Source organism: Pholis gunnellus (genome assembly GCF_910591455.1).
Source record: "Pholis gunnellus genome assembly, chromosome: 23".
In the NCBI taxonomy this organism is placed as follows: domain Eukaryota; kingdom Metazoa; phylum Chordata; class Actinopteri; order Perciformes; family Pholidae; genus Pholis; species Pholis gunnellus.
Window position 1 is genome coordinate 7,189,805 of NC_136550.1, and position 16,582 is coordinate 7,206,386.

The 16,582-nt window shown below is 44.8% G+C and overlaps 1 protein-coding gene across 1 annotated transcript; it reads right to left on the minus strand.

Annotated features, from left to right (window-relative positions):
• Positions 1-4,395: 4,395 nt before the first annotated feature.
• On the minus strand, positions 4,396-7,717 carry LOC306714567 (uncharacterized protein; the record flags this gene model as incomplete). Its single annotated transcript, XM_079184614.1, has 3 exons — positions 4,396-5,678; positions 6,462-7,546; positions 7,686-7,717. The coding sequence occupies 2 exons, from the start codon at positions 7,715-7,717 to the stop codon at positions 6,583-6,585; spliced, it is 996 nt and encodes a 331-aa protein (XP_079040740.1). The 3' UTR covers positions 4,396-5,678; positions 6,462-6,582.
• Between the last annotated feature and the right edge of the window lie 8,865 nt (positions 7,718-16,582).

Below are 16,582 nucleotides of genomic sequence, written 5' to 3' on the forward strand. Positions count from 1 at the left end.
CAAATGCACTAGTATTCTTCAAACGTTTTGTTCGGTTTGTAAGCCTCGTACCGAACGGTTTAATACAAATACGTAACGTTATATAGTTACAGCCCAAGAAACGAATAATAACCCTAGCTGTGGCGCCATCATGTGGTTATAAGGTGGTGTTTCAGCAGTGAAGGCCCAGGTATAAAATGCACGGCCCGCCACTGCTATATCCATAACTCAAAAAGATAGAGATATGGTTAAAAAACAAAAGGTGAGTTTTCCTTTTAAAAGAGTTCAGAGGCTTTTCACATAATGCTCTGGAATACATGTTCTTCTGTCATGTTGAAAGAACTGTTGTTTTTCATATTTTACCTGCTTTACCACCGCAAGTGAACATACAGTATATTCACGTTGAGTTTAAGACATTTACACAAACATCTAATAGGATGAATTAAAGTTATGGACTCATTTGAAAAGGTTAACATGACCAATGAAAATGTGTGATCCATTTTACTTTTTACTTTAACTATGTCACATGCCACACCAACTTTAATTCTGGAGCAGGAACTTCATGAGTGAGTGAAATCATGGAGAAACACATTTGGTGTGATGGCTCCCCCTGTTGATGAATATGGGTGTACTTGGGTACATATTTTACTTTCTTTATTGACAGAACAATATGTACACCAAGGGCCAGAGGATTTGAGTTTGACTATCTATCTTTCTACCTGTCTGTCTGTCTGTCTAGAGAGAGAGAGAGAGAGAGAGAGAGAGAGAGAGAAAAATATATATGTAGAATAAATAAGAAAACAAAATTAAATTTAAATAGTGCACTAATGTGTATTATGAATTTAATAAAAATATTTAGTTCTAACATCTGCAATTGTGGTGCCATATTACATAAGTTTAACAAAAAGGTTTGATGTCAGTCCATTTATATTTATGTTTGTGGAATTTCTCCATTAATAAAATAAACTGTAAAAAGGATATTTGTCCACCCTGTTACTTTTTAAACTCCTTGAATTTTTTTATTTGTAAAATCATCCATCCAGAATATTTTTTTGTATATGCAATAAAATAAACAATATTTGTATGGCCCATTTTAAAAGTTTAATGTATGTTTTGATATTTTCTTGCCAAACACCTGCAACCTGGTACTCAATGATTTACATCTAAACACATACTGAAAGTATTACGATGGACTGGAATATAGCAGGCTTCAAATGTTATTAGAAATTACAAATTTGTATGCCATTAATTACAGTAATAAGGCTGCATTGGTTAAAGTTGCATGCTGTCAGGGTTAAATAAATGTTCCTTTGCAATCAACCATTCTGGTTCATGTGACAGGTTAGTATAAATGTCATATCTGATAGTTCTTCCCAAGACAAATAGCTGAAATCCTGTGTAATCCTGTGTAAGTATTTTATGACGAAAAGTAACTTTTTATTTATAAGAATGAAACAGTCACTTTCTAATTTCATTTCACATGGACATTAGCATATATGCTATTGCTGGCTTGACAGTAAACCATGACCATGACAGCAGCACAAGAAAGGGTGCAGTGATGAGACTGAGCGTACTCCACTTGAAACGTCTGTAAATGAAGAGAAAGGGAAGTTGAACAAATACTGTAATATTTAAAATTGTTGAGGTAGCATTCAATATTGCCTATGTGTGCCCTCCACAAAAATGGAGATGCTGCCCATGTTGAAGGCTGTGATATTTGAAGCTTCACCAGCCAAACCAACAAATGTTTAAGCAGCAGAAATACATACAAAACACACATATACAGTACAACGCAATAAAACAGGTGAATGTAGAGGAATCTTCATTTGTTTTCTGTAGAAATGTGGATCTCTTCGATCGATTTAATTTAAGTTTTTATCCTAAGTGTGCCATGCGGTGGGGAACAAGCACTGATCTGATCATGGTCGTGACTTGGTCTTAACTCCTACATGAGCACCCTTCCTATAAATCTGTGCCTCCATTCTTTCGCCACAAATTTTTCCTATCTTCTGTCTGTCCATCGTGGGGTGAATATATGCTTTAAAATAAGATCTATATGGTTGACTGATTCATTTCTTCTCAAATAATCAAACATCAACAACTTCAGCTTTCATGAATAATTTTTAATGTACATAATTAATTTATCTTGTTGGTACAATCAGATAATAGGGTGCATGATATGATTTACCATAACCTTGTCTTCCAAAAAACTAGGAGCACTAAGGTTCTCAGTTAAGATCTGTGGGATTCAACAATATCATGAACCGGTTTGTTGTTCTTGAATAGTTTTATAATACAAAGAGGTCTTACAGAAGAATCAAGCATTATACACAGAAAATGCTGCTCTTATTGTGGATTGTTAAACGTTTGTTGCGTGTTAAAGTTTTTGTTGAGCTGAAGTGATAACTAATGATGTCTATTGAGAATGGTTGCTGCTGGTTGTTTGTCCATCCAGGGAGGGGGATCCTTCCTCAGTTGCTCTTCCCAAAGTTTTCATCCATTATTTCCCTGTTAAACAGGAGTTTTTCCTTATTCAAATCGAGGGTACTAGGACAGAGGGTGTCCAATGCTGTACAGATCATAAAGGCCAGAAGGGGGCGACACCTCCAGTCTAAAAAAGAAGTTGAATTGTATGAGAAATTTGCCCTACTTCTCATTTGATTTATTCATAGTAAAATAGACAATAAATAGACGTATTATTTGGGCAGTGGAACTTGTAATTGACAGGTCACTACCTTGTCGTACTCGACATTGTCTGGTTTGGGAGTTGTCCGTGTTTTTGTCTTAAAACTTGAACACTTTCACGGTGTGTTTTCAGTTGTGTTAAGTTAATTGTAACATTTTGACTGCCTAAAAATGTCTTGTTCAGCGTTCGGTTGTACTTGGTGCCACCTTCTCATGTCACTTCTGGTTGCAAGAAACTAGATGGTGACAGACAAAAACCAAGATGGCACTGGCCAAAATGTTGAACTCAAGGCTTCAAAACCTTAGTCCACAAAACCAATGGCTGATGTCACATCCACTTCCTGGTCTGGGCTTAAGAGCCAGGGCCATTGGGATGCTGCTATTTTCTTCCCGAACAAACCTGAATAACTATTATATTGAGAATAGCTGATTGTGAAAGAAAGTTTTAAGAAATAATAAGACAGGGTTTGATTATCTGTATATCTTTAGTGCCTTTATTGGAAGCATTTTCAATATAATCTGAAACGCTTTTTTATACGCTCTTGATGTTATTCAATAGTAAATCAACAAGACCTAGTATTTTTTATACAAGTTGTTTAAAAATACAGGTAAGCTCAAAATACACGTATGTATGATAATATAAATACGTATACATATAAGAAAAGTGATAATCATACAGGGCTTTATGTATATAGTCATAGCGCTATAAGTTGGATGTGTGGCGTGTCTAATATATAAGGTTTAATACATTTTTAAGCAATTAATTAAAGTGATAACACGTTGTGTTTCAGTGGACCAGACGCTTAAAGTTGTCTATTCATGGAATGGCTTTTTGGGACGTCAAACAGAGACATTTAGTAAAGGTCTGTGCTATCAAGTTTGAATAGATGTCCGTTACATTCAACTTTCGTTATGTGTGGTGATCCAAACTTTTAATTACTTTCCATGCCATATAATAGTCTGCTTGGATTTTTAATGACAACAAATTATTTCTTTGTATTAGTGATACAAGTCTTATTTCACATTGCATCACACTATGCAGTTGACATAACCCCTTCACTATTGCTGGTTTGACAGTAGCAATGACAACAGCACAAGGAAGGATGCAGTGGTGAGACTGATCTTGTGGCTTACTCCACTTGAAACATCTGTAAATGTTGAGAAAAGGAAACAAGACATTGCTTTAACAAATACAATAACAGATCTTCAATATTTTTATCTTTTTTTTGACGTTTTCAATATTGTAACTATTCATTACTTGTGCCATCCACAGAAATGGAGGTGGTGTCAATGTTGAAGACTGTGATGTTTGAAGCTGCTCCGGCCAAAACATTTCCAATCTGAGTGCCATTAGGAAAAAATGTTGATGAAAATCCAATGGTCAGCAGCAGGCCAATTGTCACTTACCCTGTGAATTGACTTACCCTGTGTTCTGATTGACATTCATAGAAAGTGAAATTTGTTTGCACACACTATATGTGACTTTAACACAACTTCACAAAGGATCCCTCAAAGCAAACACCTGATCTGGCCCAGGATAATGAGACCACACTGATATTTTTAACAGTATGACATAAATTCATAAGTCAGTTATAAGCCATTAACCCTCCCCTAATAACCCAACACCAGCTATTTGTGTCTTTTGGGGCATATAGTACTGAATACAAACTCCCCACAAAAAGAAGAGAAAGAAAAAAATATATATATATTGACATGGCATGACACAGCATATAGGCATGAATAATTAGTTTATTTCAAGTGCAATGAATTGCAGTGTCCTAAAGGACTTGGTTTCAGGAGATTACAAATATAATAAACAATAGGATGAACAGAAAAAGAAAAAAGCACAAATTATGCAGGTCGGCAAGATCACATAAGATCACCAAAATATTAGAATGACAAAGTCGACAGGAAAGAAAACTCAACTCACATCTTATTGATTTCTTAAAGTAACATAGGTATTTCTCTTCTGTGGTTAGGTAAGAACTACTTTATGGATATCATTTCAGCTGAAGTGAGAACTGAAAGAAAAAGTATTCCCTAATTTTCACAGTCAAATAACAAATCCCTTAAAAAATATCAATATCTAAATAAAAGTAGGTTGAAAATCGCAATTGAACTGGAAATTAAATAGCAATGGAACCCAGAAACAAAGACAACAACAAATAAATACGAAGAAATAAATCTTTAAAAAAAAATTCCAAAACGAAACACAGACGGAGACAAACGGGGTTGTAACTGTCCAAACCACCACAAACATGTTGGAAGAAATTCTATGGACATCAATCAGTGCCTGCATGGCTTACTTTAATGATCCTTGTTATAACCATCCATTGAATTGGTTGCTAAGTGATATATCTATTTGTTGCTGCACACTGTCAACGTCACAGCTACTGTTTTAGCTACTTTTAAAGGTCGGCTGCACAAAATCAATAGACAGCTGAGCCGAGGAGACTAACATTCAGTGTGAGAAACCTCAGTTGTGTCATTGATGTCATACATTACATCTGCTTATTGCGGGATGTAAACTAGCAGAGGTTGGAACATGTGACTTGAGAGTTTTATGTGCATTTGATTTTTCATGATTGTTTTTTGGATATGCTCATTTGAAAGTATTTTAGGGAAATCCATCATTGTTGGCACATGTTCCTCTGAAGCATATAATAAATTACAGTGTGTAAGGTGATCATTGTGAGACTCAAAAATCAAGCCATCAGTTTCTTCAGATTGGATGATCGCCGTTTCCATCCCCAGCTCCTCCTGTCCGCATGTCTAAGTTTCCTTGGTCAGGATACTGAACCCCAAATTGCCATTGGTGTGTGAATGTGTGTGAATCAATATTTAGATTAGTTCCTGATGTGCAGGTGGCACCTTGCATGGCATGAATGTGTGTGTGAAAGGGTGAATGTAGACATGTCATTTAAAGCGCTTTGAGTGGTCGAAACTCTAAAAAGGCCCTATACAAATGCAAGTCCACCAGCCATTATTCACACTTCTGGTGGCAATGTGGGAATCTGTGAAATTGAAAGAGAAAAATAATTTACTACGAAGAAGATCTGGACAAACATCAACCTGTCAGTTCATGCTTTTGTAAAGGCTTGTAACTGTGGATGTATAAGGCAAAAACACAAAGCACATTAATTACACATTTATTCCAAGAGATATACAGTGAAATATATGAATATAATACCATCACTGACTGTAAAGGAACAATTTCCAATTTTGGGAATAATGCTGAAGAGTTAAATATGAAGCAACAGCCAGCAACCAGTTAGCTTAGCAAAAAAGTGGAAATGGAGGGAAACCGGTAAATTCTGTCCAAAGGTAACAAAATCGACCTACCAGCCATAGACTGTATATAAGAAGTGGACACAGTCACTGTGACATCACCTATTGGTTTGTCGACTGCTATTTTGAAGTCGGCATTTTGGCCGTCGTGCCCTGCTGGCCATTACAAATAATGCAGGTTTAAGGAACTGATATATTGGCCTGACTTTTCAGAACCAAAGGTTGCTGCCTGCTACCAGGACCTCTAAAGCACCTATTACTACCTATCACTGACTACACTAAGTAATAGGTGGTCCCTTTATCTTTAACAGGTTAAACAAACACGATATAATATTTCAAGTAGGTAGACAGATTTTGTTACCATTAGACATATCCATCCTTTATGTTAAGGTCATCGTCTGCAGGCTGTAGCATTACAAATATGGAAGTGATATTAATCTTCTCATTTAACTCTAAAAAAGAATGTTTCCCAACATGTCAAACTACTCGATGAAAACATTTGTAATTACCTCATGTGTGATATTCTGATCTGGCTCAGAGTCTGCATTGGATGAATTCGAAACTTGGAATGTGGTCCAGATCACAATTGGGTAATCAAAGTCAAGGGGCCTCACAGCAGCAATTTTGGGGCTATATTTGAAAAATAATATTTTTGCAGGTGCCGCAGTTGTAGTTGATGCAGTTGTAGGTGAGGCAGTTGTAGCAGTGGCAGTTATAGGTGGGGCTGTTGTAGATGCTGCAGTCGTATGTGCGGCAGTTGTAGGAGCTGCAGTTGTAGGTGCTGCTGTTGTAGGTATTGCTGTTGTAAGTGCTGCTGTTGTAGGTGCCGCAGTTGTGGGTGCTGCAGTCGTAGGTGCAGCTGTTGTAGGTGCCGCAGTTGTAGCCGTGGCAGTTGTAGGTGCAGCTGTTGTAGATGCCGCAGTAGTTGCTGCGGCAATTGAAGGGGCTGCAGTTGTAAATGCTACTGTTGCAGGTGCTGCTGTAGTTGTAGGTGCTGCAGTCGTAGGTTCTGCTGTTGTAGGTGCCACAGTTGTGGGTGCTGCAGTCGTAGGTGCAGCTGTTGTAGGTGCCACAGTTGTAGACGTGGCAGTTGTAGGTGCAGCTGTTGTAGATGCTACTGTTGCAAGTGCTGCTGTAGTTGTAGGTGCTGCAGTCGTAGGTGCTACTGTTGCTGGAAGTGCTGTAGTTGTAGGAGCTGCAGTCGTGGGTGCTACAGTCATAGGTGCTGCAGTCGTAGGTGCAGCTGTTGTAGATGCTGCAGTCGTAGGTGCGGCATTTGTAGGTGCTGCAGTTGTAGATGATAATGTTGTAAGTACTGCAGATGTAGGAGCCACTGTTGTAAGTGCTGCTGTAGTTGTAGGTGCCGCTGTAGTTGTAGGTGCGGCAGTCGTAGGGGCTGAAGTCGTAGGTGCTACTGTTGTAGGTGCTGCTGTTGTAGGTGGCGCAGTTGTATGTGCTGCAGTCGTAGGTACTGCTGTTGTAGATGCTGCAGTAGTTGCTGCGGCAGTTGTAGGGGCTGAAGTCGTAGGTGCTACTGTTGCTGGTGCTGCTGTAGTTGTAGGTGCTGCAGTCGTGGGTGCTGCAGTTGTAGGTGCTGCAGTTTTAGGTGCTGCTATTGTAGGTGGCGCAGTTGGAGGTGCTCCAGTTGTAGGTGCTGCTGATGTGGGTGCGGGTGTTGTAGTTTTGGCAGTTACAGATGCGGTGGTTGTAGGTGCTGCTGTTGTAAGTGCTACTGTTGTAGATGCTGCAGTCTTAGGTCCGTCATTTGTAGGGGTTGTAGTCGTAGGAGCTGCAATTGTAGGTGCTGAAGTAGTAGGTATTGCTGTTGTAGGTGCTGCTGTTGTAGGTGCAATAGTTGTAGGTGGTGCAGTCGTGGGTGCTGCTATTATACGTGCCGCAGTTGTGGGTGCTGCAGTCGTAGGTGCGGCATTTGTAGGGGTTGCAATCGTAAGTACTGCAGTTGTAGGGGTTGCAATCGTAAGTACTGCAGTTGTAGGTGCTACTGTTGTAGATGTAGGTGTGGCAGTTGTAGGGGCTGCAGTCGTAGGTGCTGCTGTTGTAGGTGCTGCAGTCGTAGATGATGCTGTTGTAAGTACTGCAGATGTAGGAGCCACTGTTGTAAGTGCTGCTGTAGTTTTAGGTACCGCTGCAGTTGTAGGGGCTGCAGTCGTAGGTGCTGCTGTTGTAGCCGGGGCAGTTGTAGGTGCAAAAGTCGTAGGTGCTTTAGTTGTTAGTGTTGCTGTTGTAGGTGCCGCAGTTGTAGGTTCTGCTGTCGTAGTTGCTGCAGTCGTAGGTGAGGCTGTTGTAGTTGCTGCAGTCGTAGGTGCAGCTGTTGTAGTTGCTGCAGTCGTAGCTGCGGCTGTTGTAGTTGCTGCAGTCGTAGGTGCAGATGTTGTTGTAGTGGTTGCAGTCATAGGTGCGGCTGTTGTAGTTGCTGCAGTCGTAGCTGCGGCTGTTGTAGATGCTGCAGTTGTAGGTGCGGCTGTTGTAGTTGCTGCAGTCGTGGGTGCGGCTGTTGTAGTTGCTGCAGTTGTAGGTGCGGCTGTTGTAGTTGCTGCAGTCGTAGGTGAGGCTGTTGTTGTTGCTGCAGTTGTAGGTGCGGCTGTTGTAGTTGCTGCAGTCGTAGGTGCAGATGTTGTTGTAGTTGCTGCAGTGGTAGCTGCGGCTGTTGTAGATGCTGCAGTTGTAGGTGCGGCTGTTGTAGTTGCTGCAGTCGTAGGTGCGGCTGTTGTTGCTGCAGTCGTAGGTGCGGCTGTTGTAGTTGCTGCAGGCATAGGTGCGGCTGTTGTAGTTGCTGTAGTCGTAGCTGCGGCTGTTGTAGATGCTGCAGTTGTAGGTGCGGCTGTTGTAGTTGCTGCAGTCGTAGGTGCGGCTGTTGTTGTTGCTGCAGTCGTAGGTGCGGCTGTTGTAGTTGCTGCAGGCGTAGGTGCGGCTGTTGTAGGTGCTGCAGTCGTAGGTGCGGCTGTTGTAGTTGCTGCAGTCGTAGGTGCGGCTGTTGTAGTTGCTGCAGTCGTAGGTGCGGCTGTTGTAGTTGCTGCAGTCGTAGGTGCGGCTGTTGTTGTTGCTGCAGTCGTTGGTGCGGCTGTTGTAGTTGCTGCAGTCGTAGATGCGGCTGTTGTAGTTGCTGCAGTCGTACGTGAGGCTGTTGTCGTTGCTGCAGTCATAGGTGCAGCTGTTGTAGTTGCTGCAGTCGTAGCTGCGGCTGTTGTAGTTGATGCAGTCGTAGATGCGGCTGTTGTTGTTGCTGCAGTCGTAGCTGCGACTGTTGTAGTTGCTGCAGTTGTAGGTGCCGCTGTTGTTGTAGGTGATGCAGTCGTAGGTTCGGCTGTTGTAGTTGATGCTCTCGTAGGTGCGGCTGTTGTTGTTGCTGCTGTCGTAGGTGCGGCTGTTGTAGTTGCTGCAGTCGTAGGTGTGGCTGTTGTAGGTGCAGCTGTTGTTGTAGGTGATGCAGTCGTAGCTGCCACTGTTGTAGTAGCTGCAGTCGTAGCTGCGGCTGTTGTAGTTCCTGCAGTCGTAGGTGCGGCTGTTGTAGTTGCTGCAGTCGTAGGTGCGGCTGTTGTAGTTGCTGCAGTTGAAGGTGCGGCTGTTGTAGTTGCTGCAGTCGTAGGTGCAGTTGTTGTAGATGCAGCTGTTGTTGTAGGTGATCCAGTCGTAGGTGCGGCAGTTGTAGTTGCTGCAGTCGTAGCTGCGGCCGTCGTACTTGCTGAGGTCGTAGGTGCGGCTGTTGTAGGTGCAGCTGTTGTTGTAGGTGATGCAGTCGTAGCTGCGACTGTTGTACTTGCTGCAGTCGTAGGTGCGGCTGTTGTAGTTGCTGCAGTCGTAGCTGCGACTGTTGTAGTTGCTGCAGTTGTAGGTGCGGCTGTTGTAGGTGCCGCTGTTGTTGTAGGTGATGCAGTCGTAGGTTCGGCTGTTGTAGTTGATGCTCTCGTAGGTGCGGCTGTTGTTGTTGCTGCTGTCGTAGGTGCGGCTGTTGTAGTTCCTGCAGTCGTAGGTGCGGCTGTTGTAGTTGCTGCAGTCGTAGGTGCGGCTGTTGTTGGTGCAGCTGTTGTTGTAGATGATGCAGTCGTAGGTGCGGCTGTTGGAGTTGCTGCAGTCGTAGGTGCGGCTGTTGTAGTTGCTGCAGTTGAAGGTGCGGCTGTTGTAGTTGCTGCAGTCGTAGGTGCTGCTGTTGTAGTTGCTGCAGTCGTAGGTGCGGCTGTTGTAGTTGCTACAGTGGTAGGTGCAGATGTTGTTGTAGTTGCTGCAGTTGTAGGTGCGGCTGTTGTAGGTGCAGCTGTTGTTGTAGGTTCTGCAGTCGTAGCTGCGACTGTTGTAGTTGCTGCAGTCGTAGGTGCGGCTGTTGTAGCTTCTGTAGTCGGAGCTGCGACTGTTGTAGTTGCTGCAGTCGTAAGTGCGGCTGTTGTAGTTGCTGCAGTCGTAGCTGCGACCGTTGTAGTTGCTGCAGTCGTAGGTGCGGCTGTTGTTGTTGCTGCTGTCGTAGGTGCGGCTGTTGTAGTTGCTGCAGTCGTAGGTGTGGCTGTTGTAGGTGCAGCTGTTGTTGTAGGTGATGCAGTTGTAGCTGCCACTGTTGTAGTAGCTGCAGTCGTAGCTGCGGCTGTTGTAGTTCCTGCAGTCGTAGGTGCGGCTGTTGTAGTTGCTGCAGTCGTAGGTGCGGCTGTTGTTGGTGCAGCTGTTGTTGTAGGTGATGCAGTCGTAGGTGCAGCTGTTGTAGTTGCTGCAGTCGTAGGTGCGGCTGTTGTAGTTGCTGCAGTTGTAGGTGCGGCTGTTGTAGGTCCAGCTGTTGTTGTAGGTGATGCAGTCGTAGGTGCGGCTGTTGTAGTTGCTGCAGTCGTAGCTGCGACTGTTGTAGTTGCTGCAGTCGTAAGTGCGGCTGTTGTAGTTGCTGCAGTCGTAGCTGCGACCGTTGTAGTTGCTGCAGTCGTAGGTGCGGCTGTTGTTGTTGCTGCTGTCGTAGGTGCGGCTGTTGTAGTTGCTGCAGTCGTAGGTGTGGCTGTTGTAGGTGCAGCTGTTGTTGTAGGTGATGTAGTTGTAGCTGCCACTGTTGTAGTAGCTGCAGTCGTAGCTGCGGCTGTTGTAGTTCCTGCAGTCGTAGGTGCGGCTGTTGTAGTTGCTGCAGTCGTAGGTGCGGCTGTTGTTGGTGCAGCTGTTGTTGTAGGTGATGCAGTCGTAGGTACGGCTGTTGTAGTTGCTGCAGTCGTAGGTGCGGCTGTTGTAGTTGCTGCAGTTGAAGGTGCGGCTGTTGTAGTTGCTGCAGTCGTAGGTGCTGCTGTTGTAGTTGCTGCAGTCGTAGGTGCGGCTGTTGTAGTTGCTGCAGTGGTAGGTGCAGATGTTGTTGTAGCTGCGACTGTTGTAGTTGCTGCAGTCGTAGGTGCGGCTGTTGTAGTTGCTGCAGTCGTAGCTGCGACTGTTGTAGTTGCTGCAGTCGTAAGTGCGGCTATTGTAGTTGCTGCAGTCGTAGCTGCGACCGTTGTAGTTGCTGCAGTCGTAGGTGCGGCTGTTGTAGCTTCTGTAGTCGTAGCTGCGGCCATTGTAGTTGCTGCCGTCGTAGGTGCGGTTGTTGTAGTTGCTGCAGTCGTAGGTGCGGCCGTTGTAGTTGATGCAGTCGTAGATGCGGCCGTTGTAGTTGCTGCAGTCGTAGGTGCGGCCGTTGTAGTTGCTGCAGTCGAAGGTGCGGCCGTTGTAGTTGCTGCAGTCGTAGTTGCGGCAGTTGTAGTTGCTGCAGTCGTAGCTGCGGCCGTCGTACTTGCTGCAGTCGTAGGTGCGGCTGTTGTAGGTGCAGCTGTTGTTGTAGGTGATGCAGTCGTAGCTGCGGCCGTTGTACTTGCTGCAGTTGTAGGTGCGGCTGTTGTAGGTGCCGCTGTTGTTGTAGGTGATGCAGTCGTAGGTTCGGCTGTTGTAGTTGATGCTCTCGTAGGTGCGGCTGTTGTTGTTGCTGCTGTCGTAGGTGCGGCTGTTGTAGTTGCTGCAGTCGTAGGTGCGGCTGTTGTAGGTGCAGCTGTTGTTGTAGGTGATGCAGTAGTAGCTGCCGCTGTTGTAGTAGCTGCAGTCGTAGCTGCGGCTGTTGTAGTTCCTGCAGTCGTAGGTGCGGCTGTTGTAGTTGCTGCAGTCGTAGGTGCGGATGTTGTAGTTTCTGCAGTTGTAGCTGCGACTGTTGTAGTTGCTGCAGTCGTAGGTGCGGCTGTTGTAGTTGCTCTAGTCTTAGGTGCGGCTGTTGTAGTTGCTGCAGTCGTAAGTGCGGTTGTTGTAGATGCAGCTGTTGTTGTAGGTGATGCAGTCGTAGGTGCGACTGTTGTAGTTGCTGCAGTCGTAGGTGCGGCTGTTGTAGGTGCAACTGTTGTAGGTGATGCAGTTGTAGCTGCGACTGTTGGAGTTGCTGCAGTCGTAGCTGCGGCTGTTGTAGTTCCTGCAGTCGTAGGTGTGGCTGTTGTAGTTGCTGCAGTCGTAGGTGCGGCTGTTGTTGGTGCAGCTGTTGTTGTAGGTGATGCAGTCGTAGGTGCGGCTGTTGTAGTTGCTGCAGTCGTAGGTGCAGCTGTTGTTGGTGCAGCTGTTGTTGTAGGTGATGCAGTCGTAGGTGCAGCTGTTGTAGTTGCTGCAGTCGTAGTTGCGGCTGTTGTAGTTGCTGCAGTCGAAGGTGCGGCTGTTGTAGTTGCTGCAGTTGTAGGTGCGGCTGTTGTAGGTGCAGCTGTTGTAGGTGATGCAGTCGTAGCTGCCGCTGTTGTAGTAGCTTCAGTCGTAGCTGCGGCTGTTGTAGTTCCTGCAGTCGTAGGTGCGGCTGTTGCAGTTGCTGCAGTCGTAGGTGCGGCTGTTGTTGGTGCAGCTGTTGTTGTAGGTGATGCAGTCGTCGGTGCGGCTGTTGTAGTTGCTGCAGTCGTAGGTGCGGCTGTTGTAGTTGCTGCAGTCGAAGGTGCGGCTGTTGTAGTTGCTGCAGTCGTAGGTGCTGCTGTTGTAGTTGCTGCAGTCGTAGGTGCGGCTGTTGTAGTTGCTGCAATGGTAGGTGCAGATATTGTTGTAGTTGCTGCAGTTGTAGGTGCAGCTGTTGTAGGTGCAGCTGTTGTAGGTTCTGCAGTCGTAACTGCGACTGTTGTAGTTGCTGCAGTCGTAGGTGCGGCTGTTGTAGCTTCTGTAGTCGTAGCTGCGACTGTTGTAGTTGCTGCAGTCGTAGGTGCGGCTGTTATAGTTGCTGCAGTCGTAGCTGCGACTGTTGTTGTTGCTGCAGTAGTAAGTGCGGCTGTTGTAGTTGCTGCAGTTGTAGCTGCGACCGTTGTAGTTGCTGCAGTCGTAGGTGCGGCTGTTGTAGCTTCTGTAGTCGTAGCTGCGGCCGTTGTAGTTGCTGCCGTTGTAGGTGCGGTTGTTGTAGTTGCTGCAGTCGTAGGTGCGGCAGTTGTAGTTGCTGCAGTCATAGCTGCGGCCGTCGTACTTGCTGCAGTCGTAGGTGCGGCTGTTGTAGGTGCAGCTGTTGTTGTAGGTGATGCAGTCGTAGCTGTGGCCGTTGTACTTGCTGCAGTTGTAGGTGCGGCTGTTGTTGTTGCTGCTGTTGTAGATGCGGCTGTTGTAGTTGCTGCAGTTGTAGGTGCGGCTGTTGTAGGTCCAGCTGTTGTTGTAGGTGATGCAGTAGTAGCTGCCGCTGTTGTAGTAGCTGCAGTCGTAGCTGCGGCTGTTGTAGTTCCTGCAGTCGTAGGTGCGGCTGTTGTAGTTGCTGCAGTCGTAGGTGCGGATGTTGTAGTTTCTGCAGTCATAGCTGCGACCGTTGTAGTTGCTGCAGTCGTAGGTGCGGCTGTTGTAGTTGCTCTAGTCGTAGGTGCGGCTGTTGTAGTTGCTGCAGTCGTAGATGCGGTTGTTGTAGGTGCAGCTGTTGTTGTAGGTGATGCAGTCGTAGGTGCGACTGTTGTAGTTGCTGCAGTCGTAGGTGCGGCTGTTGTAGGTGCAACTGTTGTAGGTGATGCAGTTGTAGCTGCGACTGTTGTAGTTCCTGCAGTCGTAGGTGCGGCTGTTGTAGTTGCTGCAGTCGTAGGTGCGGATGTTGTAGTTTCTGCAGTCATAGCTGCGACCGTTGTAGTTGCTGCAGTCGTAGGTGCGGCTGTTGTAGTTGCTGCAGTCGTAGGTGCGGCTGTTGTAGTTGCTGCAGTCGTAGGTGCGGCTGTTGTTGGTGCAGTTGTTGTTGTAGGTGATGCAGTCGTAGGTGCGGCTGTTGTAGTTGCTGCAGTCGTAGGTGTTGCTGTTGTAGGTGCTACAATCGTAGACGCTGCTAATGTAGGTGCTGCAGTCGTAGATGAGGCTGTTGTAAATGCTGCAGTCACAGGTGAGGCAATTGTAGATATTGCAGTCGTAGGTGCTGCCGTCGTAGGTGATGCATTTGTAGGTGCAGTTGTAGCAGTGCCAGTTGTATGTGTGGCTGTTATAGATGCTGCAGTTGTAGGTGCTGCCATTGTAGATGCCGCTGTAGTTGTAGGTGCCGCTGTAGTTGTACGGGCTGCAGTCGTAGGTGCTGCCGTTGTATGTGCTGCTGTAGTTGTAGGTGGTACTGTAGTTGTAAGGACCGCAGTCGTAGGTGCCGCTGTTGTAGGTGCGGCTCTTGTAGGTGCTGCAGTCGTAAGTGAGGCTGTTGTAGATGCTGCAGTCGTAGGTGCGGCAGTTGTAGGTGGTGCAGTTGTAGGTGCGGTAGTTATGGCAGTTGTAGGTTTGGCTGCTCTAGATGTTGCTGTTGTAGGTTCAGCAGTTGTAGGCACAGCATTCGTAGGTGCCACAGTCGTAGGAGGGGCAGTCGCAGGTTTGGCTGTTGTAGGTTCTGCACTCGTAGGTGCGGTTGTTGTAGGTGTGGCAGTTGTACGCGCTACAGTCGTAGATGCGGCTGTCGTAGGTACTGACGTCGTAGGTACGGCTGTTATATGTGTTGCTGTTGTCGGTTCTTTAGATGTAGCCATGGCAGTTGTAGGTGCTGCAATTGTAAGTGCTGCAGTTGTAGGTGCTGCTGTTGTAAGTGCTGCAGTTGTAGCTGCGGCTGTTGTAAAAGTAACAAGATTATTATAATCAAAAATGATTATCAAAACACAGTTTACTTTTTGCCTTCCTTAACCATTAATGATCTTATGGTTCTAATACACTAATATTATACACATTGAATGAGATTTTGGCAAAAACTCTATTTATTTTTTGTTTTTCACTACAAATTTTCAACTCAAGAACCTTTAAAATCAATCAAACAACTTACCTATCAGAATCAGGAAAATCGATACTATCCGTCCGACATCCATCTTGTTTTTCTTCTGAATCTATAAAATCAAACAATACAGAGACTTTCTCAAAGACACATTATGTCAAAAGATTTTACGCTACAGTTATTACTGACTACATTTACTACTTTTTAAATAGATAAAACAATATCTTTATCAATCACCTTTTTTTCTGTATATATCCTACCTCTAGTGTTCAAATTTGAACTAGATTATGGGAAAGTTATTTTTGGTAAGAGGCCCAGTTCCCTTCACAATACCTTATTTCAGCCTCCCAAAGTCAATGCAATACAAAAGCAAAAAGAAACCATGTCAGGTTTTCAGAATTTAGTGCTAAAACTAAACCCTGTCTAAAAAATTTCACCTGATTCTTCACACCTCGCCGACACATTTCTTCTCATATTCTATCTTCAATTTCTCATGTTTATTCATTTAAGATCTTATCCAATTTTCGCCAACCAATCACTAGAGATCAATGTATCTGCCTAAATGCAACGTAATTTTAAGTTGACAGATATGTGTTGCCATGACAACAGATTTTGTGCCAGTGTTTTAAGAGTGGAGCCGAGCCAGTTAAAAGAAATCGTTCAAACTATTATAAGATGTCTGCCGATATTGAGCTTGACATGCTGTAAATGTCAAATGAATTTGTTATTCACAGGCCATTGAGTTAACAATACAAAGATGTTGGGATAATTCTCCCCTATAGACCAGGCGTCTGTTCTGGGAGTATATGAGTAAATGTTTCAGATTACTTGGAAGGGTTGAGGACAAATTACAAAAATATCTGCCATCAAAAAGGGCCTACTGGAAATCCCCTGTCGCCGTATAATAGATTTTTGTGTGAACTAGATCTCAACAGGCTACCGACGTCCATTCCTTCCAAACTGTCCTGCACCTTCATAAAATACCAAACTGCCTTTTTAATACACAATAAAGCTTCAAAATTCATGGAAGGGCTATTTACTGACTTATTTTATATAGGAGAACAGAATGTTACAATCTCTTCAGCGTGAGAACCACAGACCCTATTTCAGGCATCTAACCAAAAACCCATTTAAAAAACGTTTAAACTTAAAAATGCAAAGTCATTTTCTGATTGTAGGACTCATTCCTGAAGCGTTCTATTGATACTGTGTAAAAACAGGTGAATGGAAACACATTTAATGTCATTCCTATCAAAAACAGGATTGCACCTGTGAACATCAACATCAACACACAGTTTCATAGGATAGTGTCTGAGACCTTTGTCACAGCCCCCACTTATCCACTCTCTCTCTCTCTCTCTCTCTCTCTCTCTCTCTCTCTCTCTCTCTCTCTCTCTCTCTCTCACACTCACACTCACACTCACACACACACACACACACACACACACACACACACACACACACACACACACA